Below are 27503 nucleotides of genomic sequence, written 5' to 3'. Positions count from 1 at the left end.
TTCACTGTAGCATTTCTCTCCTAATTCATTGCAGTATTTCACAAACGGATTCTCAAACTCAAAAGTCCCGGTTTTGCAGACATAAAGGCCCTACGGATACAGCCTATGACAGTGAAGGCCTGCCAATATCCACAAAGAGGGCAGGTTATTATTAACATCATCATCTTCTGCGAAAGCGTGCCCGGCCCTGAAGAACCACCTTCGAGTCTGCACAAGGTGATTGTCGTCCGTGCGACAATCAGAGCTGGTTCATTCCGGCCGCCTGCGTCTAGGTTCGCCTGGTTCTGAAGTCTTCCGGGACGACCCCAAACCCCCAAAGTGACCAGAAAGCCGACAAAGATTCCCTCGGGAATGGCACGAGTTTGGGGAGGAGCTAAGCAGACCCTAAGGACTCAGGCCCGGCCGGACGCCAAGGCGAGGCCCGGGACGCCCTTGGAGGTTAATCCTCTCGATACTAAGGGCTGCGGGGCGCTTGGGGGCGGCACTGAGGTGAGGCGTGGCAGAAGACCGCGGTGACCTTTCCTCCGGGGGTTCCCAGGTTCGAGACGGTCCTTAAAGGACCTCAGCAGGATACGACACCCATCCCATGAGGCCCCACGGGAACCCGCTACTCACCCAGGAGCAGAAACAGCGGGAGCAAATGCCCTCAGCCGGCCTCGCACAGGAAGGAAATGCAGCCTGGGAGAGAACGCTTCCGGCGGGAGCCACGACCACTCGCTCGCAAGGAGCATGCGCGACCCGCGGTCGCGGGCGACAATGTGGCGTGCTCCCAGGCCTAGAAATGGTGAGCGAGAGCAAATTCGCGCACCCGATGCTTGCTTAACCTGCTACCTGTTGGACGGAGACTTTCTGCGAAGCCGGCGTGTCTGCCAGCAGCCCTCGCTGAGGCTCTGAGTTTAACAGACACCACATTTGGGAAGGCGCTTATCACAGAAAGTTCCTGCCCTTCTCGCGGGCTCCGGGCGCAAACCTGACAAATCGGGCAGCCTTCTTGAGAGTGTAGAAATGCTCTGCGTACCCAGCAAAGACATTCTCTCCTTCCCACCACTCTGCAAACCCTCACGCCGCGGCTTTATGTCTGTACTTCAGCCAAAACGCAGAAGCTCATGACCACCTCCCACCCCTCACCCCTCATCCCTCACCACCTGCCTTTCAATTCTAGGGTGAGCTCACCCTCCTCCCCCATCTCTGTGCTGACGAACACCTGAGGGTGGCGCCTGACAATCTTTACGCGAAAAGATTCAGCAGCCCACGCCAGCAGCCCCAGTAGTTGGGACGGAATAGGGCATCTGGCAACAGATTTTGCATTTTGGTGATTTCCCTTTTTCTTTTACCCGCTTCTCTTTCCAGAACGAGCGACGTGACGTAAGAGGTCCCAAGGGAGCAAACCTGAAAGCCAGAACCTCCTGAATACACAGACTGCCAGGGGGCCAGATGATGTTAGACACTCCGAAGATATAAGAAGCATCACTTCCTTCAGATAGAGTCGGTGAGACTATGATGTAATGAGAGTTCTCCCTGTGTTCCTCAGGAAGGCAGTTTGTGCCTTTCTACTTGAGGCATCATCTTTGATGGCTAAAGAATTCTGCAACTTGGCCAGCGCAGTGGCTCACGCCTGTAATCCCAACACTTTGGGAGGCCGAGGGGAGAGGATCACTTGAGGTCAGGAATTCCGAGACCAGCCTGGACAACATAATGAGAATTCGTCTCTACAAAAAACAAACAAACAAAAACCTAAAAATTAGCTGGATTTGGTGGCGCATGTCTGTAGTCCCAGCTACTTGGGAGGCTGAGGTAGGAGAATCGCCTGAGCCCCGGAGATCAAGGCTGCAGTGATCAAGCCACTCCACTCCAGCCTGGGGATCAGAGAAAGCCCCTGTCTCAATAATAATAACAGTTTTGCAGCCTGATTGTTAACGAATGTTACTAGTTACAAACTTGTAATAATGTGGTGAAGATAATACCTAGTGAATGTCTGCTGGAGTAGGGCAATATGCTGCCATGTGCTTTATATGCATAACCTAAATATCTACCCCAAAATCCTCTAAAATAGCTATTATTTTCTCCGTTTTTACTAATGAGAAATTTTAAAGCTTAAAGCTTAGATAAGTTCATATACTTAGGAAATAAAGGCAACAATTTCATTGGAACACAGATCTGCCTAATTCAAACCTTGTACTTTACATTTTCTCTTTGAGATGGTAATTTAATATGAGCTAAACTTTAAAATCTAGTTGAAAGTAAGACCATGAAATGCCAAAATCACAAGGCTTTAAAGGATGGGATGAAAGGGATGCATGAATGTTGAAAACTGTGATTAAGTTCATGGACAGGAATCAGAACGGAATTTAATACTGTAAATGGTTCATGTTTTATACCCATGCCTTCTTAGTATTTAAGGCTTTTATGTATGTGCATGCCTACATTCCTAATTTTAAAAAAAATTGATGTGAAGCTAGGTTTGGGATTGCTAGACTAATTATTTAGAGAGATAGACCTTTGAGAATAACAGGAAGATTATGAGACCAGGACAGTGTTCATTAAAAACAAACGACAACAACAACAATGAGAGAAAAAAAAAAAAAAAAACAGGCTATCAGTGCTCGGCAGACTTTCAAGAGACTCTCCACTGGGTCCTTGGATGATCCCAAGTTGAATCATTGCTTGGGAAGCTCATGGGCACATGGTTTGACAGGACTAAAAGGGAAGGGCCACTAAAGGAAAGAAACAGGTTTTGTGCCCTAATAGGGTAATTATACTCAATGGTAAGGAAAATGAGCTGAGAAATTCAAGGTGGTAATGGATTTTCATTCATTTGCTGAGTGAAATTGGTTCAACTAAGAGCCTCACCTGCCCTCCTCTAAGGACCAGGGTGACCAGCCTACCCAGTTTCAGTTTGCATGAGACTAAAAGGTTTGCTGGGATATAAGACTGGCTGAGGAAGTCTCAGGCAAATCATGAGTCACTCTACTAAAGACATCCTAAATGAATCCTACAATGAAATGGAGTTCCCAATATGGTTACATTTAGTTTCAATTCATCTGCCTAATACCTGAGGGATGATTGTGCAGGAAAGGAAACTGTTGAATAAAGTCATCAAGGCTGACCGTAAAGAGTTCACAAACTCAAAAAGTGCTATACCTCACTCCCTTTCCAGTGGTTCAGCTGTAAGCCAAATGCCTACACCTATATGTTTTGGACCTAATATTTTCATTTAGCGAATCCTTAAGAAAGCTTCCATGTCTGGGCCTAAGACATGAAGTACATTCATTTTCAGCAATCATCAAATCAATGAGGTTCTTCCAGAATAGAGCAGAGTGAACATATGCTTTTCATTCCGGGATAGCTTTATATAATCCCTGGCAACACAAATACTGTATTTGGCCCACGGTAGGGGCTCAATAAATAATTCATTATATATAATATTAATCAGGAAATTCGAGCAGACTGTAGACTTTCTGGGCCTTTGCTCTTTGTTAGAATCAAGATACTAAAAACAATTATTACTTTATTGTAGAAAGTTTTTGGGTTTTTTTTGTGTGTGTTTTCTTTATCAATACCTCTTAAAATAGTTATGGCAGTTCTCCCCCAAGGTACTAAATTTTCCATTTTTGTTATTAAATGGAGTGTAGCTACTTTGCTCTGCAACCAAAGTTAATGCTTGGTGGGAAGAAAGGATTCCTTAGATTAGGTATTCTCGGCTGGGCTCAATGGCTCACACCTGTAATCCCAGCACTTTGGGAGGCTGAGGCGGGTGAATCACCTGAGGTCAGGAGTTCAAGACCAGCCTGGCCAACATGGTGAAACCTTGTTTCTACTGAAAAAAAATACAAAATTTAGCTGGGTGTGGTGGCAGGTGCCTGTAATCCCAATTACTTGGGAGGCTGAGGCAGGAGAATCTCTTGAACCTGGGAGGCAGAGGTTACAGTGAGCTGAGATCATGCCACTGCACTCCAGCCTGGGCAACAGAGTGAGATTCCATCTCAAAAAAATAAATAAATAAAAATAAATAAATAAAATAAAATTAGGTGTTCTCAAATTTCATTGTATATGGATTAATTTGTACAACTTGACAAAATGCAGATTCCTGGCTCCCAGTCTTCAGAGACTTCCATTCAACTGCTCTAGGTTTTGACCTAGAAGTCTGCATTTTAAAATAAGCATCTGGGCTCTCTGCCATGTGAGGATGCAAGAAGGTGTCTGTCTGCAAGCCAGGAAGGGTACCCTCACCAGACACAGCTTATGCCAGTATATGGGATTTCCCAGCCTCCAGAACTGGGAGAAATAAATTTCTATTGTTTAAGACTATCAATAAATCAGTAAACAAACATCTGAGCTGATTGGGATATAGGTAGTTTTAGACCATATTTTGAGAAACTCTGCCCTAGTGAATGAAGACTGTAGATGTATTTTTGCAAAAATCTCCATCACCTCAGCCTAAAAGGCCTGTCTGGTCATCTGAACCTTTAACCCAACTGGAATACATCAAGAAATCAAGGCAAGGAAGCCTCATGACGAAATTCAGGATAGAACACCTTTGGAAGGAAAAACAAATCTGAAATCTTTGGATAAGTAAACACAGTAAACCTGACTCTATTCATTGCTCATTAGAAGTAATTCACTTGACAGTGATTTAGAAAGGATAGAACTTCAACAAATACATAAAATTATGTAACAGTAATTATGCCAGTATAAGTCACTTGGTTCTTTTAAAAATATCATAAAAGGATAATTTCAATTGTTATTTTTTAATTTTTTAAATCATGTCTTCTGAATCATATGAACCATTATTTTGATAAGGTAAATGAAGTAGAATGGGTGGAGAAAGAAAAGTAAAGCAAGAATATGAAGCTATACCTGAAGCTGTACTTGAAGCTACAATAGACAGAATGATATGGAACACAATGGAGTAACTCTTCAGCCATTTTAAAAAATGAGATCCTGTCATTTGCAACAACATGGACAGAACTGTAGGACATTATGTTAAGTGAAATAAGCCAGGCACAGAAAGACAAACTTTGCATGTTCTCACTCATTTGTGGGAGCTAAAATTTAAAAAGTTGAACTCATGGAGATAGAGGGTAGAATGACGGTTATCGGGGGCTGGGAAGAATGGTGGTGGGGGGTAGGAGGGAAGTGAGAATGGTAATGGGTACAAAAGTATAGTTAGATGGAACAAATAAGATCTAGTATTTGATGACAGCAGGATGACTACAGTCAACAATAGTGTGCATTTTTAAATAACTAAAAGGGTATAATTGGAATGTTTGTAACAAAGAAATGATAAATGCTTGAGGTAATGGATACCTCATTTACTCTGATGTGATTACAACAGATTGTATGCCTTTATCAACATATATCATGTACCCCATAGATACACACACCTACTATGTACCCATAAACTTTTTTTAAAAATAAAAAAAAAGCTAAACTAAAAAATAATAATAAGAAATAAGATAGAATCAAGGAAAAAATAATGGAAATTTAAAATTTCAAAAGATAGGAAGAAGTAGAAAAATGAATTGATAACTCCATTCTGTAAAAAGGAGAGAACTAGAAAAAAAAAAGACAACAGCAAAGTTCAAAGAACATATTGCTATAAGTCTACTTTCCATACTTTTATGTTTTTAAACTTTACACATAATTTTAAATGAGTATCTATAAAAAGAAGTTATATATAATTTTCTTATGCTATCAGGGTAGTACTAATCCACAATCTGCATTTCTACATAACCTTTTTCTCAAGCAGCATTGCCAAGTGTACCTTTTAAAAACTTCTACCAAAAAATGTTTTCTAGAACTTGGAAATTTACAATCCACAATATTTTATTTAACTTCAATACAGTACTGTTCAAATGATACTATCTGTGAAAAATCGGGATTGAGCAAAACCAGAATTGCTTCAGATATCTAACCCTACTATATAGCCTCATTAGCAAAAGTTTTAAGGCATAGATGAAAGAGTGATCTCCCTAGGATTCAATTGGCACCTTCATAATGCCCCTGCCTATGGTTTCTTAAATAGGGAGGAGATGGGAAAGATTGGGTAAGAATAACAAAGATATAAATGCATTAGTTAAAATAGAAGAAATAATAGTTGAAATGTTAATTCTCAATTCCTGTAACAACAGATTGATAGATGATGCATAAAACAAGACCAGATGCTGTGGTTTTCAGGATGCACTTGGCTTCCCATCCTTTATAACCCAGAGCAATTTTTGTAAGTAGGTCACTTGCCTGCTCTCATTTACCTGATTCTAGGAAAGGCCCTTGAAAGTATTTAGAAAATAATAGGTACCGATACTTAATATTTTAAAAATTAAGATTGCATAAAACCTTCCTCCTCCCACCCGTTTCTCTAATAGCCAGAATAACTGATAACCTTGAAGAATATGTGAAACTAAAATGAACAAGAATAATTTGAGATCTTTTATCTTCTAAGCACAAGTACATTGAACTCTGTATCCATTCTTTTAGTTCCCGTAATTCACTTTGCTTAGCACTGGCATAGTACTCAGCTCACAGAATTATAGCTGAAGTCTTTATTCTCCTATAAGATATTATCATCTTGAAAAAAGAGGATGCCTAGGACATAGGAGAAGCTTAACAAGATTTAACCTGACTAGAGAGAAAAGAGGATGCCTAGGACATAGGAGAGGTATAGCTTTAACCTTACTAAAGAGAAAAAAAAAAAAGGGAAGGGGGAGGAAAGACAAGTGGTCCAAAGGTATGACATAAGATTCAAACCATTTTATTGATGATAATTTTATGATTGCCCTATCCTGATGTGTCCATCAGAAACTGTCCAATTAGGGGAGTCTTCGTATCTATAGGGTGTAAAAATGTGGACTTTTACAGACCTGGGTTTGAATTTAAGATCTGCTGTTTACTGACTGTCTTACTTTGGACAAATTGCTTATGCTCTCAAGCCTCAGTTTCCTTATATTTAATGTGGGAACAGTAACAGTACACATGCCATGGATTTGCACTAAGAAATAAATGAGACAATACATGTAAAGTGCTGCGCTCAATGCCTGGCACTTAGCAAGTACTCAGTAAACGTGCTGGTGTAATACCCCAGATGATATTTTCATTATACGATGAGGAGATATTCTCTCATTCCTAGATTCTGTAAGGACAATGATGTTTTCATATCTCCCCTGTGTTTGCATGAGGACCTTACCTCTCCAGTTTTCAACCATGGCATCTTGTCTGAAATGTTTATCTTCTCTGACTTGTGAAGAAGCTGTGCCTCTCTGTCCCACTGACCTCTTGGTTCTCACATTCCCATTCTTAATACACCCCTCTGGCTGAGTCTTACTGATCAGTAGTCTATAAAGCATTTATGATAGTTATATGAAACCTGTAAGATTTCATCCTTATGACCCAAAGGTAATTAAGTTTAACATATTTATTGATCCATGAAAATAACTGTATGGATATTTCTCAGTTCACTGAAGACCATCATTAATATTAGCTGTTATTCCCATCTGTCAAGTAACAACCGTTTATTGAGTGTACATTCTTTGCTTTTATGAATTTCTAAAGATTGAAACATCTTATAAAAATGCAAGTCCTCATACAGCTGTTGATTTTAAGTTAGAGGTTTGCCCTATATTTCATTCCTTCATTTGTTGCTTACTTTTCCTTACTTAGATGGCTGAGTGGATTTTGCACAAGAAAAAGAAATTAATTTAGTAGATGAAAATGAGATGCTGAACAAGCCTTGATATTTGAGAAGTCAATACTTTGCATGTCTTATCTTTTCTCTGCAAATCACAACCTTCCTATTAACCTCAGGGACAACCACAGTATCAGAGCTATTATTCTACATATAAAATTTAATTTATTTGTGCACAACACTTTTTTTTTTAACTTTTAGAGACGGGGTCTTGCTCTGTTGCCCAGGTTGGAGTGCAGTGATGGCATCATAGCTCACTGCAGCCTCAAACTCCTGGGCTTAAGCAATCCTCCCAACTTGGCCTCCCAAAGCATTGGGATTACAGGCAGGAGCCACCATGCCCAGCCAAATACCAACACATTTTTGTTTTTTTAATTTACTATGGGTAATTCATAGAAACATTCCCAAAGTTGAGGGAGCTTTACTGAGCAAAAGAAATGATATATCCTGTTCAGACACTGAATGTATTTTTGCCAAAGGCCAGGGCAAAGCTGGCTGATTTTAGGTGTTAAGGATGAAATACCTACTAGGTCTTCTTTCACCTAGAGTGGCCCAGCAGCAGTTCACTGGCAAGCTGATGTTAAAAATCTCCCTTCTTCCCCTTTTATTGTCATTGTTTCTAGAACCAGAAAACAGCAGCAGCAACAACAACAACAAAGGGGAAAAATAAATCAAAGCCTATAACTTGTTTTACAGAAGTACAGGAAACTAAGTATACTAAATTGGCAGGGATGAAAGTCTCATTCAACTTCAAAATAGTATATCTGATAGATTTTCACAAAGCTTTCTACTTTCTAGCCTGCTGCTTATTCAGTTGAAATACCAGCAATTCTGAAACCTTTGAATGCCCAAGTAAGGCCCAGTGCTAGAGGCATGCCCCCACCCATTTCTTTATGCCTTCTGAGTTTTCAAGTTAATGAGAGATCAGAAAAGGGGAGAGTAAAGGAGAGTAGACAAACAGGCTGACTCCCCAGTCATGTTTTCTTCTTCTATAGTGTTTTGTAAAAAGCTGAAGAAATGCTAATAATTCTTAGCTGGCTAAAAGCAGCTTTAGAATTCTGTCCAGATATTCTTGAACCTCTGGCTGGACCGTGTGCCACCTTCCACATTACAGTCCCTCCATCACTTAATCCTACTTATGTTATATAAACTAGCTTTCTATATATAGTGTCCTCACAGGCTAGTGTTTAAGAAACCTCTTCTGTCCTTCTCTCACCCCTTCCTTGGGACTCTTGGAAATAAACAGGTGAAGGAGTTTAAATGAATGATGTCTAAAGCCATGGAATACAGTGATTGTATTTTGTCTTGTTTTTGATAACTAATCATATTTCGTCAGTTTAATCAATCATAATGATTTGCAGCACCTGAACACACACTCATAGGCCAAAAAGAGAAGACAACTAAAAGTCTCTCTAGTGGTACCCATTGCCTCCTCATTCTGCAGGAAGATGGGGTCCATGACACTTCATTTTAAAGATCATTCTCAAAATCTATTTCTGAACCCAACACAGGAAATTTATCAAGCATAGAGTGCCAAGTAGGTGAAGAACAAATATAGTCTCTGCCGAAGTAGTTTGAAGCATGCAGGATGCAGATTATGGCTGTTTTATTCAGTATTTAATATACTATTATTTACTGTTACTAAATATGATACTGTTTATATAATGTCATAATGCTAAATATTTAATAATTTAATAAATTCTGTTTCAGTATTTATGCAGTATTTGAGAAATTCCAAATTATGACAGTACTCAATGAAAGGTACCAGCTCTTTGGCCTGTCACATGTCAGGTAGCCTTTCTGGGTTTCCTCCTCTGAAATGAAAATACAGGCATACCTCATTTTATTATGCTTCCCTTTATTGTGCTTTGCAGATATTATGATTTTTGCAAATGGAAGTTGTGTGGCAACCCTGCATCTAGCCAGTGTGTCAGTGTCATTTTTCCAACAGCATGTACTCACTTTGTGTCTCTGTGTCTCATTTTGGTAATTCTTGCAATATTTCAAACATTTAAATTATTACATCTGTTATGGTGATCTGTGATCAGTGGATCTTTGATGTTACTATTGTAACATCTGGGCACCACAGACCACAGCCATGTAAGGCAGTGAAATTAATAAATGTTGTGTTCTGACTGCTCTACCAACCAGTCAGTCTCCTGTCCCTATCCCTCTCCTCAGGGCTTGCTTTTCCCTGAGACACAGTAATATTGAAATTAGACCAGTTAATAAGCCTACAGTGGACTTTAAATGTTTAAGTAAAAGGAAGAGTCACACATCTCTCACTTTAAATCAAAAGCTAGAAATGATTAAGCTTAGTGAAAAAAGGTTTGTTGAAAGCTGAAATAGACCAAAAGCTAGGCCTCTTGAGTCAGACAATTAGCCAAGTGATGAATGTAAAGGAAAAGTGGTTTTTTTGTTTGTTTGTTTGTTTATTGGTTTTAAGAGACTGGGTCTTACTCTGTTGCCCAGGCTTGAGGGCAGTGGCATGATCATAGCTCACTGCAGCCTCAAACTCCCAGGCTCAAGCAATCCTCCCACCTCAGCCTCCTAAGTAGCTGGGACTACAGGTTCACACCACTGAGCCTGGCTAATTTTTTTTTTTTTTTTTTTTTGCAGAGATGGGATCTCATTTTATTGCCCAGGCTGGTTTCAAACTCCTGGTCTAAAGCATCCTCCCATATTGGCCTCCCAAAATGTTGGAATTACAGGCATCAGCAACTGTGCCTGACCTAGAAAAGTTCTTAAAGGAAATTCAAAGTGCTGCTCCAGTGAATACATGCATAAGAAAGCAAAAACAGCCTAATGGCTGACATGGAGAAAGTTGTGAATGGTCTGGGTAGAAGATCTAACCAACCACATTCCTACAACTTAATTCAGAGCAAGTCCCTCTCTTCAATTCTGTGAAGGTTAAGAGAGGCAAGGAAGCTGCAGAAGAAGGATTTGAAGCCAGCAGAGGTTAGTTCATGAGGTTTAAGGAAGGAAGTTATCTTCATAACATGTGAGTGCAAGGTGAAGCAGCAAGTATTAATGGAGAAGCTGCAGTAATTTACTCAGAAGATCTAGCTAAGATCATTGATGAACGTGGCTGCACTAAACACAGACTTTCAGTGTAGACAGAACAGCCTTATTGGAAGAAAATGTCATCTGGAACTTTTATAGCTAGCGAAGAAAAGTTGATGCCTGGCTTTAAAGCTTCAAAAACAGGCTGACTCTCTTGTTAGAAGCTAATATAACTGATGACTTTAAGTTGAAACCAATGCTCATTAGTCATTCTGAAAATCCTAGGGCCCTAAGAGTTACTCTGTATCTACTCTGCCTGTGCTTTATAAATGGAACAACAAAACTGGGATGACAGCACATCTTTTTACAGCATGGTTTTCTGAATATTTTAAGTTCACTATTGAGACCTACTGTTCAGGAATAAATGATTCATTTCAAAATGTTAACTGCTCATTGACAATGCACTTGGTCACTCAAGAGCTCTGATGGAGATGTATAGAAGAATGTTGTTTACATGCCTGCTAACACATCTTCCATTCTGCAGTCCATAGATCAAAGAGTAATTTCAACTTTCAAGACTTACAATTTAAGAAATACATTTTATAAGGCTATAGCTATCATAGATAGTGATTCTGCTGATGGGGAATCTGGGGAAAGTAAATTGAGAACCTTCTGGAAGGGATTCATTTTTTTAAAATTTATTATTTATTTATTTATTTGAGACAGAGTCTTACTCTGTCACCCAGGCTGAAGTGTAGTGCCGTTATCTCGGCTCATTATAACCTCTGCCTCCTGGATTCAAGCAAGTCTCCTGCCTCAGTCTCGCGAGTAGCTGGGAGTACAGGCATCTGCCACCATGCCCAGCTAATTTTTTGTATTTTAGTAGAGACGGGGTTTCACCATGTTGGCCAAGATGGTCTCGATCTCCTGACCTCGTGATCCACTGGCCTCAGCTTTCCAAAGTGCTGGGATTACAGACGTGAGCCACCTCTCGCAGCCAGGATTCATCATTCTAAATGCCATTGAGAACATTCATAATTCATGGGAGGTCAAATATTAACATTAACAAGTGTTTGGAAGAAGTTGGTCCAACCCTCCTACATGATTTCTAGGAGTTCAAGTGAAGAAGTCACTGCAGATGTGGTATAAATAGCAAGAGAACTAAAATTAGAAGTGGAGTCTGAAGATGGGACTGAATTGCTGCCATCCCCTGATAAAACTTGAACAGATGAGCTACTTCTTATGAATGAGCAAAGAAAATGGTTCCTTGAGGTGGAATCTACACCTGGCGAAGATAATGTGAACATTGTTGAAATAACAAGGGATTTAGAATATTATATCAACTTAGTTGATAAAACAGTGGCAGTGTTGAGAAAATTTACTGCAATCTTGAAAGAAGTTCTACTGTGGGTGAAATGCTATCAAACAGCATCACATACTGCAAAGAAATATTTTCTGAAAGGAAGGATCAAATGTTGCCTCTACCCCCAACTTTCCACATATGATGAGTGGGGAATAACAGTAGGACACTGAGCCTAAAGAAAAATAATGCCCTTCATTTGTGGAAGGATCGGCTGACTATTAAGAATGTTGCCAAGGCTTGCAAATGTCAGAAAACAAATGTAAGCAGCATGAAATAGCAGTAAAGTAAGGGCCAGATCAAAAGCTGAAAAAGGAAGTATGGTTAATATAAATACATCCTATCTTTCACACCAAGCATGATTTTTCAGAATATGAGCTCATGAACAATTGAAGAAGATTCTTTTCTGCTTTATTACCAACTTTCTTGCTTTATTCTCTTACAAATTCCGTATTTTCTTGAATTTTGTCAATGGAGGTTTTACCTAACATGGCACCTTTTAGGAATGTAATCATCCCCACTCTCAATTGGTGAGAAATTACTGTAACAAATTCTGAAACACATAGATTCTTATGAATCATGTTATGTTTTTTTCCCCCCTGTCTTATGGTGCTGAATGAATCATGTTTAATTGAGAATTAGCTAAGGGGAAGAGTAGAGCAGTAAGGACATAGATTTATCTCTATTTGTATTTTCGTTTACTACTTTTATCAAGAATAATAGCATTTTACCTCTTTTTTGTTGATTTTTAAATACCACTCTCTGGAAAGTAAATTCAGGAATAATAAACTCCTTACCTATTCAGCATAATCCAATTTATTGTTAATTCCATTATCTATTAACCTAGTAAATACTGTGTTGGCTTGTAACACTTCTCTCACAGAAGTAACAAACCAACCTCAAACTTAAGAATAATAAGGCAAGGCTGGGCACAGTGGCTCACGCCTGTAATCCCAGCACTTTGGGAGGCCGAGGTGGGTAGATCACAAGGTCAGGAGATTGAGACCATCCTGGCTAACATGGTGAAACCCTGTCTCTACTAAAAATACAAAAAAACTAGCCAGGCATAGTGGCAGGTGCCTGTGGTCCCAGCTACTCGGGAGGCTGAGGCAGGAGAATGGCGTGAACCCGGGAGGTTGAGCTTGCAGTGAGCCAAGATCACACCACTGCACTCCAGCCTGGGTGACAGAGCGAGACTCCATCTCAAAAAAAAAAAAAAAAAAAGAATAAGGTACATGCCTCTTTTTTTCTTGAGAAAGACACCTATTCCAGTGGATAGAAATGGCTAGGGAAGCTCTATATCTACGTCTAGAAAGATATAATTTTAACAAATCACAGACTTTCAGGATTAAAAGGAATACTGAACGTTATTGAGTCTTCAACCAAAGGCAGTTTGGATTAGAAAGAATGTTTGCTGTGGAATTAGAGGTCCTGGATCAAATCACAGCTTCACCACTTAATGACTGCACATTTTGGGTGACTTATTTAACCTCTCTGAGCCTTGGTTTTCTCATCTATACAATAGGGATAGTGTCTACATTATAGAGTTGGTGAGAAGATTGGAGATAAGCTACATAAAGGAACTAGGACAGACACCATAAACATTTTAGAAATGATTGTGTTTGTTGTCATCATAATTATCTCACCAAATGGACTTTGAACTAACTTAAACATTCTGGTGACATAGGATTCACAAACTGCTCCAGTTGTCATCTCATGTTCAGAGAACCCTTCAGTGTTACGTCTTCCCTTTACTGAGCCTAAATATTTTCCCCTAGAACGTTTATCCGTTATTCTCATTCTTGCCAGTGAGGCTATACAGATTAAGTCTATGTGACTAAATTAAGTGTGAAACTAGAATGGAATATATGCATCAAGAGTGTTGTGACCAGTGTAGATACTATATATTTATCATCACAATTTAGGATCGAACTGTCTTCCTTTTGCTAGTAACCACCCTTTTGATACCTATTGAATTTGTTGTTCATAAAGCCTATTCTTCACTAAAATTTGGGTCCTGCATGCTGTACCAGTCACAATTTTGAGGGAGAGACTCAAGTGTAGAGCCTTACAATTTAATTTGTGTCATATTTATCAAGAAATGTTAAATTCCTTATGATACAACAAATATAACTTGGCTCTTTAATCAGTTATAATGTCATATGGCATACCCATAAATTAATGTGACTGACAGGTGGTTAAGAACCTGGTGCATTTTATTTAACAAACACTTTATATAGTATTTAATATATGCCAGCTACTGTTCTAGGTGCTTTACATATATCAACTCATATAATTCTCATAACAAACCTGTATAGTAAGTACTATAATTATCCTCAGGTAAGGAAATTGAGGCACAGAGAAGTTAAGTAACTCTTTCAAGGTCAAATAGTAAGTACTAAAGCCAGGATTAGACCGGGACTATCTAATTTTAGAACCTGTATTCATATTCATTATGCCCTGTTCCCAAAATTTTCTGTTACATAGATTGTTGTGGCTTTTTTTTTTTTTTTTTTTAGACAGGGTCTCGCTCTCTCACCTAGGCTGGAGTACAGTGACAGTGACCACTGCAACCTCCACCTCCCAGGCTCAAGCGATCCTCCTGCTTCAGCACCCCCACACCAGGCAACATAACAAGCCTCCCATCTCTACAAAAAAATTAAAAAAGAATTGTCAGGGTATGGTGACCCATGCATGTAGTCCCAGCTACTTGGGAAGCTGAGGTGGGATGATCGCTTGAGCCCAGGAGTATGAGGCTGCAGTGGGCCATAACTGTATCATTGCACTCCAGCCTGGGCAACAGAGTGAGATCCTATCTCAGAAAAAAACAAAAACAAAACAACATGGCTGCAGTGGGCCGTGTTTGAGTGGGTCTGTTTCTAGGCTGTTGATTCTGTTCCACTGATCTTAAGTGTCTGTCGTTTCACCAATACTAGATTATGTTGATTAATCTAGCTTTATAGTACAACTTAAAATCAGGTAGTTTCATTCTTCAACCTTATTTTTCTTTTTCAAACATTTTGACTTTTCTAATTATTTTAGATTTCTATATTAATTTTAGAATAAGCTTGCTATATTTTAAAATTTAAAATTACAATTTGTATAAATTTTTAAAATACAATTTCAAATTTTATTAATTTTAGAATCAGTTTGCTATATTTTAAAATTTTGTTTTGTGGGTTCTGTTGAGATATTTAGTGGAATTGAATTAAACTGTAGATTAGTTTGATGGGTTGAGTCTTCAGTTTTCTTTCTTTCCAGAGATTGCAGTCTTGCTATGTTACCCAGGCTGGAGTGCAGTGGCTATTCACAGGCATGATCCTGCTACTGATCAGCATGGGAATTGTGACCTGCTCCCTTTTTTGCCTGGGCTGGTCCACCCCTCCTTAGGCAACCTGGAGTACCACCCCCAGGAGGTCACCATACTGATGGCAAACTTAGTGCTAACACCCAAGCAGCATAGCAAACTACTGGGCTCAAGCACTTCTCCTTCCTCAGACTCCTGAGTACCTGGTATTTTTCCAGTTCTGAACATAGTATATCTCTCCATTTATTTATAGTTAGATCTTTGATTGCTTTCATTAATGTTTTGTAGTTTTCAGCATACATATTCTATTAATGTTTTGTTAAATTTGTACCTTAGTATTTCAATATTTTTGGAGCTATTGTAAATGGTATTGTTTAAAAAATACTAGTTTCCAGCTGTTCATTGCTGATATATGGATGTAAAATGTTGTGTGTGTTTACCTTTTGTCCTGTGACTTTACTAAAGTCAGTTCTAGAAGTTTTTTTTAAATCACTTATTTGGTTTTCTATGTAAACAATCATGTCATCTGCAAATAGACATTTTTATTTCTTCCTTCCCTATCAGTATGTCTTTTATCTTCTTGCCTTATTACACTGAATAAAATTCCAATATAATGTCAAATAGCAATGGTGAGTGAAGACATTCTTACCTTGTTCCTGACCTTAAAGGGTAGAATTCAGTCTTTCACCACATGTAATATGATACTAGATGCTGGCTTTTTGTACATAACCTTTATGAGGTTGTGGAAATCCCCTTCTACTCTCGTCTGCTGAGAATATTTTTTTTTTAATCTGAATGGATGTTGAAATCTGTCAAATTTTCTTCCTTTCCTTTCCTTTCCTGTCCTGTCCTGTCTTTCTTTCCTTTCTCTCTCCTTCCTTCCTTCCTTCTTTCTTTTTTCTTTTTTTTTTTTTTTTTGATGGAGTCTCACTCTGTCGCCCAGGCTGGAGTGCAGTGGCACGATCTTGGCTCACTGCGACCTCCACCTCCTAGGTTCAAGCAATTCTGCTTCATCCTTCTGAGTAGCTGGGACTACAGGCATGCGCCACCACACCTGGCTAATTTTTGTATTTTTTGTAGAGATAGGGTTTCACCATGTTGGCCAGACTGGTCTCAAACTCCTGACCTCGGGTGATCTGCCCGCCTTAGCCTCCCAAAGTGCTGGGATTACAGGCATGAGCCACCAAGACCCACCTGTTAAATGCTTTTTATGTATCAAATGACATGATCAAGTAGCTTTTCCTCTTTAGTAATACGGTGGATTACATTGATTGATCTTTAGAATATTGATCCAGCTTTGCATTTTCAAGATAAACTTCATCTTGGCATGGTATATAATATTTTTATATACTGTTGGATTCAATTTGTTAGTATTTTGTTGAAGATTTTTGTGTCAAAATCCAAGGCAGATATTGGTGTATAGTTTTTTCTTGTCCTGTCTTTGTCTGGCTTTGCTATCAGAATAATGCTGGTTTTATAAAAATAAATTGGTAAATGTTCCCTCCTCTTCTATTTTCTGGAAAGAATTTGTGTAGAATTGGTATTAATTCACCTTTAAATGATTGATAGAATTTGACAGTGTAACCATCTGGGCTTGTAAAAATTTTTTGAGAGATTTTAAACTAAATTCAATTTCTTTACAGGTATAGGATTCTTCAGGTTATTTAAATTTGCTTATGTGAGCTTTGGTGGTTTGATTTTGAGGAATTAGTCTATTTCACATAGGTTGTCATATTTATGTGTGTTGAGTTGTTCATAGTATTTCCTTATTTTTAGAATACCATTGCATTTGTAGTGATATCTTCTCTTTCATTCCTGATATGGTAAGTTGTGTCTTTTCTTTGTAATCTTGCAAGAGATTTGTGAATTTCACTGGTCTTAAAGAACCAGTTTTTTGTTTCATTAATTTTTCTCTATTGATTTTCTGTTTTCAATTTCATTCATTTCTGCTCCTAGCTTTTAAAAATTTTCTTCCTTCTGCTTGATTTGGGTTTATTTTATTATTATTAACTTTTTAGCTTCTTAAAGATCAGTGACATGAGACCTTTCTTCTTTTTTAATGTCAATATTTCATGTTATAAATATAAATTTCCCTCTAAGCATTGCTTTAGCTGAATCCCATTCCACAAATTTTCATATGTTGTATTTTCATTTTCATTCAGTTCAAATTATTTTTTCCTTTTGGCTTCCTCTTTGACCCATGGATTACTTAGAAGTATAATGTTTATAAATGTTTGGAGATTTTACTTTTATTTATTTCTAAGTTTATTGTATTATGACTGGAAAGCATATTTTATATGATTTCAATTCCTTTTTAGGCTGGATTATGTTTTGATGAATGTGCCATGTACATTTAAAAGAGTATGTATTCTGCTATTGTTGAGTGGAGTATTTTATAAATATCTATTAGGTACAGTTGGGTTGATGGTATGGTTCAATTTTTCTATATTTTTGGTGATTTTCTGTTTACTACTTCCATCCATCCCTGAGAGAGGAGTATTGGTGTTTCCAAATATAATTGTGGATTTGTCTGTTTCTCTTTTCAATTCTATCAGGTTATGATTCACACATCTTATAATGCCCTTCTTTATCTCCAGTAATTTTCTGTGCTCTGAAGTCTACTTTGTCTGATATTCATATAACTATTCTCGCTTCCTTTTGGTTAGTGTTCTCATGGCATATATTTTTCTATTTTTAACATACCTATATAAATGTATTTCGAATTGAGTTCTTTTTTACAACACATACATAGCTCAGTCATGTTTTTGCATACGTTTTACCAGTCTGTTTTAGTGGGTATATTTAGGTTTTTTCTCAACGTAATAATTGATATATTCAGATTCAGGCCTACCATTTATTTGTTTTCTGTTTGTTTCCTTTTATTTTCTTTCATGTATCTGTTTTCTCTTTCCTGCCTTCTTTTGGGGCATTTGTATATGTTTTAAAATTCCATATTTTTGTTAGTTTTTGACTATATGTTCTTTTTAAAAAAGTTTTTAATGATTGGGATCAAAATATAAATATTTAGTTTTACACAACCTACTTAGAATCAATATTTTAACACTTCAAGGGGGATATAGAAATGTTATAATCATTTAGCTCCCATTACCTTTCCCTCTTTATGTTGTAGTTGTCTTATGTATTGCATTTACATACACTGAAAACCCCATTAATGTTATCAGTTTTGCTTTCAAACATGAAACAAATTTTAAGGAACTTAAGAGGTGAATTGTTTATTTTATTTACCATTTCTGTTTTTCCTTCTTTATTCCTTGTTTTTGTTTTGTTTTGTTTAGAGTCAGGGTCTTGCTCTGTCACCAAGGCTGGAGAGCAGTGGCACAATCATAGCCCACTGTAACCTCAAATTCCTGGGCTAGAAGTGATCCTCCTACCTCAGCTTCCAAGTTGCTAAGACTACCACCATGTCTGGCTCCTCCTTTATTCTTGATGTTTCAGGTTACCTTATAATGTCATTTCCGTCTGTCTGAAGAAGTTCCATTTGTAATTCTTTAGAGCAGGTATGCTGACAACAAATTATCTTTGTTTTCCTCCCCCAAAAATGTGTTTATTTCAAATTTAATCATGAAGGATATTTGTGCTAAATATAGAATTCTGGGTTGACAGGTTTTCATTTTTAGCCCTTTAAGTTGTTCTACTTCATTCCACCCTCCATGGTTTCTGATGAGAAATCTACAGACATTCACGTTGCTTTTCCCCTGTAAATAATGTATCATTTTTTTCTACTGGCTTTCAATAATTTTTCTTGTTTCAGTTTTTGGCAGTTTGATTATGATGTGTTTGGGCATGAATTTCTTTGGTTATACCCTGTTTCGTGTTCTCTGAGTTTCTTGAATCTGTAAGTTATGTTTTTCACCAAATTTAAGAAATTTTTATTCTTTCAAATATTTGTTACTACATTGTGTTCTTTCCTCTCTTCTTCTGGATCTCCAATATCATAAATGTTAGATCTTTTGGTATTGTCCCACCAGTCCCTCAGGCACAGCTTTTTTTCCCTCAATATTTTTTCTCTCCATTGTTCACATTGGATAATTTCTGTTGCCTCATCTTCAAATTCACCGACTATTTCCTCTCTCATCTCCATTCTGTAATTGAGCCCATACAATTAGTTCTTTATTTGTTATTATATTTTTTAGTTCTGAATTTCAATTTCATTGTTTTTTAAATTATTTTTTGCATTTCTTTCAGGAACTTTTTTATCTTATGTTCTGGTACACTTTTCTAATAACTGTTTTAAAACTATAGTCAGCTAATTCCAGCTTCTGTAGCATCCTGGCATTGTCTCTATTGTCTTTTCTTATGTGAGTTGAGATTTTCCTGGTTCTCTTATACTGAATAGTTTTGAATTGTATCCCAGACATTTAATATAAGACTCTGGATTTTGTTTAAATCATATGGAGAATACTGATATTTTTGTTTTAGCAGGTAATAGATCTGTTTTGGTTCAAGCCAAAAGTTCCAACCAACCTTCTATCAGTTGTAGTTTCAATGTCAATTCCATTTTCAAAAATAATATTTTGCTTTCCATGCTATTTAGATCTATCCTCTATGTGTACTACCAGTCAGTAGTGGTAGGGTGATGGAATTGTGTGTCCTTTAGTTCAGTCTCAAAGTCTTTTTGGTACATATGCTGTTTGTGATCAGATCCATCCTTGTGCAACTTGAAGGTGAGTCTAGGAGATTATAATCAACTTAACTACTACTTCCCTGAATTCCTCCCTCTTCATGGTCTCTAGTACTTTCTTATTCCTAGGACTTCCTCTTTCAGTCCCACAGCCAGAAATCTAGTGCTTTAGTTACCTACTGTGGTATGTACTTTCTGGGACTACACTATGTCTAGGGCTCAGCAGTGGAAGGACAGAGAAGAAAAAATCAACTGGTATTTATCCCACCCTCCTGAGGCCCCAACTTCTCCACAGAAGAAGGTTCCCCTCCCTCAGAGATATTGGAGCCTGTGGCCACCTGCTGACATTGCAGTCATTACCACTGCTTGGTTAGCAGGATTTCTAAGGGCCTGGGGCACTAGAGAATGGAGAACAAAAGAAAAGAAATTAGCAGATTTCTCCCACACTCTGAGTATTAGGAGATGCTTTTCCTGCTCCTTGAGCCAGAACTAGAGGGCTTCTCCTGGGGCTCTGTCTGTCTGTGCCTATTCTGAGTTTCAGACTGCCTTATTTCTAGACTGAGGTACTGATAGGGAAAAAACAAAAACAGAAAACTCACTGCTTGTTCAGTAGTACTTTAAATTCTAGTCTTTTTCCCCAATTCACTTGCTACTTTTTATCTTCCAGTGTCCTTAAGTAGCTGTTTCATGCATTCTCTCTAGGTTTTATAACTATATTTAATAATAAAGACAGGGTGGGCTGGGCGCAGTGGCTCATGCCTGTAATCCCAACAGTTTAGAAGGCCGAGGTGGTCGGATCACCTGAGGTCAGAAGTTGAAGACTAGCCTGGTCAAGATGGTGAAACCCAGTCTCTACTAAAAATACAACAATTAACTGGGTGCAATGGTGCACACCTGTAGCCTCAGATTGTGCCACTGCAGTCTAACCTGGGTGACAGAGTGAGACTCTGTCTCAAAAAAAAAAAGACAGGATGGAGTGTGCTTACTCCATCTTACCTAGAGCTGGAATGGAACATTGTTTTTAAATGGGTGTTATGGATTGAATGTTTTTGTCTCCTCAAAATGCACAAGTTGAAGCCCTAACCCTGAATGTAATGGTATTTAGCAATGGGGCCTTTGGGAGGTAATTAGGATTAGATGAGGTCATGAGAGTGGGGCATCATGATGGGATTAGTGCCCTTATAAGAGGAGACACCAGAGAGCTCATTCATATTCTCTCTCTCTCTCTCTCTCTCCGCCCCCCACCCCGCGCCTCCTTTTTGTGAAGACATAGAAAGAAGGCAGCTGTCTGCAAGCCAGAAAGATAGGCTTCACCAGGAATTAAATCAGCTGGCACCTTGATTCGGGACTTCCCAGCCTCTCAAATTGTTCGAAAGTAGATTTCTGCTGTTTTCGCCATCCAGTCTATGGTATTTTGTTTTGGCACCTTGAGCAGACAAAAACAATTGCCAACATATTTATGAAAAAATTCTTGGTACTACATATTACGTCATTCTTCCCAAATCAATCACTACTTTTCCTCATAATTCTACCTGTACATGTTTTCTTCAAGATTTATAACAAATTATACTTAGCTGAATTTCTAGACAGAAATAGAAACAAATCCCCCAAAACTAGATGGGTAGCTTTAGAGATCCAATAATTTTGTGTCATGTAGTTGTAACACTTCAAATATATATATTTTGATATGTCTTTTTTGAATTAACTTATTGCATAATTGTTTGGTCTTCAGTCACCTTGACTAAATTTGTCTGATGTTTCTCTGTAAATAATCTCAAGGCTAGGTGACCTAGGTCCTGTTTGGGCCAATTATTTTTATTTTTATCTCTGAGAAGCTTGCCTCAAAGAGAACTTTTGGTTAGGAGCCAACAGTCCATTTCTTTCACATACATCCTGTTAAACTATAAGAAATGAGGATCGTATTGAATAAATATAAATGAGTAGAAGGAAGATAAAGCAATTTGCTTGTCTGCTGCAGATAGTAGTTTTAAATAAATTTTTACCTAATAATAAACCGAACATGAGTAATTCTTGACCATCAAAAGAGAAGGACAAGTCCTTATAATTGGAGTGGAACTGGACTAGAACTAGGCTATTGTCTCAAGTGGGACGAAGACTCTAGAATAGATCAGTGAGCTTTGTACCTAAGGCAATTTCATGTTATGCTCTATTGCTCTCCACCAGATGGATTTCTTTCTTTCTTCCCCCACACCCCAGTAATCTTTTCCATCTCATCCATTCCCTTTTCTTTTTCTCTTCCTCAGTTTTTATATCTGTGAACCTAGATTAATCAGTAGATTTAAAGAAGTAGTGGGATTTAAAGAAACTGCTGATCCTTGATCCTTTTTAAAAATCTGTCAGCACCTCCCATCTTTTCCTTGTATGCTGCCTTTCTATTCCTGTTCCACCTTTCCATATTGTCCTTCACTTCATGGCCAGGCTTTAGCCCTGCCAGTGGTGGCCAGAGACATGAATTAACTCTGTTTGAGTCACTTAGGAATAAAAAGATTATTACTGACCTCAATTCTAGAATAAAAATACTGTGGTTTTTCTCTCCCACACTATAATTTTACTAAAATGTTACATAGTTCCAGAGTTAATCAGGATACTCTGTGAAATTAAACCTTAATTGTGATTTGGCTACTTCCTTCTTAGGGAAAATTAAAAGAGAAATATTAGAAAATGATAATTTCAGGCTGGATGCAGTAGCTTATGCCTATAATCCCAACACTTTGGGATGACAAGGTGGGAAGATTGCTCGAAGCCGAAGGTTTGAGACCAGCCTGGGCAACATAGTGAGACCCTGTCTCTAAAAATAAAAGTAAAAAATTAGCCGGGTATTGTGGTGTGCCCCTGTAGTCCCAGCTACTTGAAGACTGAGGTGGGAGGATCACTTGAGCCAAGGAGGTTGAGGCTGCAGTGAACCATGATTGCGCCATTACACTCCAGCCTAGGTGACCGAGTGAGACCCTATCTCTGAAAAAGAAAAAATAAAATGATAATTTCATCAGAACTTGTTTGAAAGAGAAACGTTAGTTTCTTGAACAAAATTAGGAGTGCACATTTGAGGGAATTTTGGTTATTTCTACTGCAACTGAGGAAACAGGTATATTACTATGTTTGATTTGTAATTAACAAGGCCTCATATCCCTTTTTGCCCCCGCTTCGGGGAACAGAATATTTCTTAAGTTTGACATTTCCTCTCTTGATGTTCCCTTTGGAAAACATAAAATATAAATAGTGATTAAGGTCCTTCCAGATAATGTCCTGTACCAAAGTGTAGAAAGAACATACATAATGTCCCATACGAAAGCGTAGAAAGAACATAACATGACATGATAATGTAAAGTAATATATGATGATATTTTCATCTCAGGGCTATATTATATCCAGCTGATAAGTTTTATTTGTATGTTTGTTTATAATTGAAAAAGTATGTAGTCTTTTAGTCATGGAGCTTATCAATACTTATCAATACTTATCAATACTCTCTGATACTTAAAAATACTGCTAGCATTATGAGAAGTACAAAGATACTAAGATTTGCCTAGTAATTTTTTTTTTAATCTCTAAGAAACTTCAGTGGAAGCAGGACTGCTTCCACTGAAGTGAAAGCTAAGATGTAGTTAGGAGTTGTCAAGCTTTACACTAGAGCCTATATGAAGTTTTGATTCTAAATGTTACTGTACCTTCTGACAACTGTGAATGAATGAACCTGGTTCTTGGGGAGCCCGTTCTGGTTTTCTCTTTGCACAGTTAAGCTGGGACTAGCATCATTCTAGTTTGCAGGCAACGTTCTCTGGGAAGCTGGTCTACGGGGGAGCTGACATCTTCTGAACCTAGTCCCCACAGAGAACTTCGAACGAGTGGAATCAAGAGGTTACATGCATTCTTGCTCATGTCACAATGCTGGACATGTGACTTCAGAGAAGCATGTGCCAGGTCAATATGATTGAGCTGTTCCCACAATACAAAGCCTTGACCATAGAGCGATTCAGAGGCAAATGCAGCCTTCTCAGACTCTTAACCAAAACATTGGTGTGACATAAAATTATAATAAAAGATATACAATTATTTCAAAAGTACTGTTTTACTGGGATATCTCAAAGGACTAAGAAAATCTTATCTCCTGTCTTTTATTTGTTGATAGTTATTCATCACTCATTCAGCCTTTACTGAAAGTTTATCATGTATCAAACAATATGCCAGGTGTCAGAGAGGCAGCAAAGAGAGTACAATTGAGTTAGATAGAGTACCTGCACTCAATAATAATAACAGCTAACACTTATATAGTGCTTTCTATGTGCCAGGCTTGTCCTAAGTGATTTTACATGCACACACCCTCACTCAATCCTTATAAAAACCCAATGAGAGGCCGGGTGCAGTGGCTCATGCCGGTAATCCCAGCAACTTTGGGAGGGTGAGGCGAGCAGATCACTTGAGGTCAGGAGTTCGAGATCACCCTGGCCAACATGGTGAAACCCCATCTCTACTAAAAATATAAAAATTAACCAGGCATTGTGGCAAGTGCCTGTAATCCTAGCTACTCAAGAGGCCGAGACAGGGAAATTACTTGAACCTGGTAGGTGGATGTTGCAGCTTGCTGAGATCGTGTCACCACACTCCAGCCTGAGCAACAGAGTGAGACTCCATCTCAAAAAAAAAAAAAAAAAAAAAAAATTAAAAACCCAAAGAGGTGGCTACTATTATCATCCCCATTTTACAGATGAGGACATGGGTACATAGATATTAAGTAACTTGCCAAAGATCTCACAACTGGTAAGTGGCAGAGCAAAATTTGAAAACAAACAATCTTGTTCCAGAAACTGTACTTTTAACTTCATGATAAATAGCTTCCTGAGGAATTTATGATCTGAGTATACATAGTAAGTACCTCCCCTTTAAGGGTAAGGCAGTAGGTAGTGGTGAATAGGGAAGCAAAAGGTGACTCAGGTTGAGTAAACCAACACCAGGCATATCTGACTCAAGGAATGCTTCAGAGGCCGGGGGTGCACACCTGTAATCCCAGCATTTTGGGAGGCTGAGGCAGGAGGATCACTGGAGCCCAAGTTCAAGACCAGCCTGGACAACATGACAAAACCTTCTCTTTACAAAAAATACCAAAATTAGCTGGGCGTTGTGGCACATGCCTGTAGTTCCAGCTACTCAGGAGGCTGAGAGGTAGAAGGATCACTTGGGCCTGGGAGGTTGAGGCTGCAGTGAGCTGTGATCGTGCCACTGCACTCCATCCTAGGCAATAGAGTGGGACTCTGTCTCAAAAAAAGAAAAAGAAAGAGAAAAAAAGGAATGCTTCAGACTGCTTCAAAGAAAAGAATGGAGTAATGTGAAGTATTAAATGTAGCAAGAGGCCACTGCAGTAGCTCACACCTGTAATCCCAGCACTTTGGGAGGCTGAGATGGGAGGATCACTTGAGCCCAGGAGTTCGAGACCAGCCTGGGCAACATAGTGAGACCCTGTCTCTTAAAAAAATAATAAAAAGTAAATAAAAATAAATGTAGCAAGAAATTGGAAATCTTTATCAACAGATAGCAATCCAGTTTAATGTTATATACATGGCCACAATCCTTATTCCACTGTATCCTCCTTTCACATATATATAATGAAGATTAATGAATACAATAATTCTGATAACATTTCTTTTCTCCCTTTCTCCCTCCTCTGGTAGAGTACTCACATAAAGGCTGCATTTACAGTTGAGGTTAGAACTTGTCTAGGCATGTCTGGTGAGCTGATGGGAGGAGTCTGCCAGGAGAGTATGTTCAGAATACTGGAAACCTTAGGGAGAAAACTCCTCCTAAAGGTAGAAAATTGCAGAAATTATAATATAGCCTCAGCTGCTATCAAAGAAGGATGGCTTTAGTATTTTTGGTAGAGAAGCAGTGTAGCAGCAAATTTTAAGAGATATATGAGAGGTATTTAAGTAGATCATGCCTGTAGGTCATTTAGTAGTAGTATGCAATTAATAAATATTCATTATTACTTGTGTGACAGTGCTCACCCCACACTGTCCTTATAGAAACATATTTGCAGAGACCTGGGGAGAAAATGCAAACACGCCAGAGGGCTTCATAAGACCATACATACCCTTTAATGACTCCATTAAGTGTTATCAACAAATGTTAGTAATAATAAATATAGTTATTATCATTATTGTTCTTATTACAGCCCCATTTTATGTTATTACTGATTTTTTAACGGGGTCATTGAGAAAATAAGACTTCATTTTCAAAATATTTAAATGTCCAGTCAGATCCTGGCAGCAGCTGCAGCGGCTCTCCTTGCCATTTCCTTTTCACTTCTGGAAACATGGGCTCCCATGTGGCTGTCTTTGATGATGTCATCCAGTTGTTCAGTGACATGAAAGTGTGCAAGTCTTCAACACTAGAAAAGGCGAAGAAGTGCAAGAAGTTGCTGCTCTTCTGCCTGAGTGAGTACAAGAAGAACATCATCCTCGCAGAGGCCAACAAGATCCTGGTAATTAATGTGGACCAAACCATTGATGATCCCTATGCCACCTTTGTCAAGATGCTGACAGGTAAGGACTGCCCTACGCCCCCTATGATGCCACCAAGGACAGCAAGAAGAAGGACCTGGTGTTTGTCTTCTGGGCCTCTGAGTCTGCATCCATTAAGAGCAAAATGATCTATGCCAGCTCCAAGGACACCATCAAGAAGAAGCTAGGGGTCAGCACCTTCATCTTCCTGGAGGACAAACCTTTGTGATCCCCTCCAGCCCCTCTCCTGAAGAATCTAGTAGTCCTAGACCTGCCCTCAGGGATTGCAGGCTGCCCCCTTCCTACCAGACTGGAGGGGCTGGGGGAATCCCAGCAGAGGGAAGGCACTCCCTTCACCCCAATTGCCAAACAGACCCCCAACTCCCTGGATTTTCCTCCTCTCTCCATCCCTGACAGTTCTGGCCTTCCCAAACTGCTTGGATATTCTGCTTCCTCTTGGGTTGAAGCAGACCAAGTTCCCCCAGGAACCCCAGTTGGGGAAGGCCTATATATATATTTTAAAAACAACCCCGTTCTCCACCTGTTCCTCCCCCTTCCCATGGTACAACTTCTAACCACAACAGTGACTCTGTGCTTGTCTGTTTAGTTCTGTGTATAAATGGAATGTTGTGGAGATGGCCCCTTCCCACACCAGCTGGTTCCTCTCCCTTGGTTATGGCCACTAATGGAAACCAGACTAGTAAGCGACCTTTAATTTAAAAAAAAAGAAAAGACAATAAAATAATACTCAAATGTTTAAGCAGATTTCCCTAAACAGAAAGAGTAGAATAGAATTCATATGAATAAGCAAACAATTTAATTGTTACTACTGGGCATTATGGTATGGATTTTGCTTTCCTACAGAAAATAACTCCACAACTGATTTTATTAATATATAATTAATTTCTTGCTAAGAGTCATTTTCACTTATCTCGCCATTGGATATTTGTGAAATCACTAATATTTCTTTTATCCATCATTCATATGTAAGTAAA

General features: G+C 38.6%; 1 protein-coding gene and 1 pseudogene across 2 annotated transcripts in view; one reads left to right on the top strand and one right to left on the bottom strand.

Moving 5' to 3' along the window:
• ATAD1 (ATPase family AAA domain containing 1) overlaps positions 1–771 on the bottom strand; it is a 66394-nt gene extending 65623 nt beyond the window's left edge. For both annotated transcript variants that reach the window (XM_023225171.2, XM_023225172.2), the window contains exon 1: positions 616–771. In XM_023225171.2, coding sequence (XP_023080939.1) covers positions 616–731 — 116 coding nt within the window. In that variant the 5' untranslated portion in view covers positions 732–771. The remainder of the gene's footprint in view (positions 1–615) is intronic.
• On the top strand, positions 725–27149 carry LOC111551305 (annotated as a pseudogene).
• Positions 27150–27503: the final 354 nt, after the last annotated feature.

The sequence above is a fragment of the Piliocolobus tephrosceles genome, chromosome 9 (genome assembly GCF_002776525.5).
Source record: "Piliocolobus tephrosceles isolate RC106 chromosome 9, ASM277652v3, whole genome shotgun sequence".
Taxonomy (NCBI): Eukaryota; Metazoa; Chordata; class Mammalia; order Primates; family Cercopithecidae; genus Piliocolobus; species Piliocolobus tephrosceles.
This window is presented reverse-complemented; position numbering and strand designations above follow the sequence as displayed.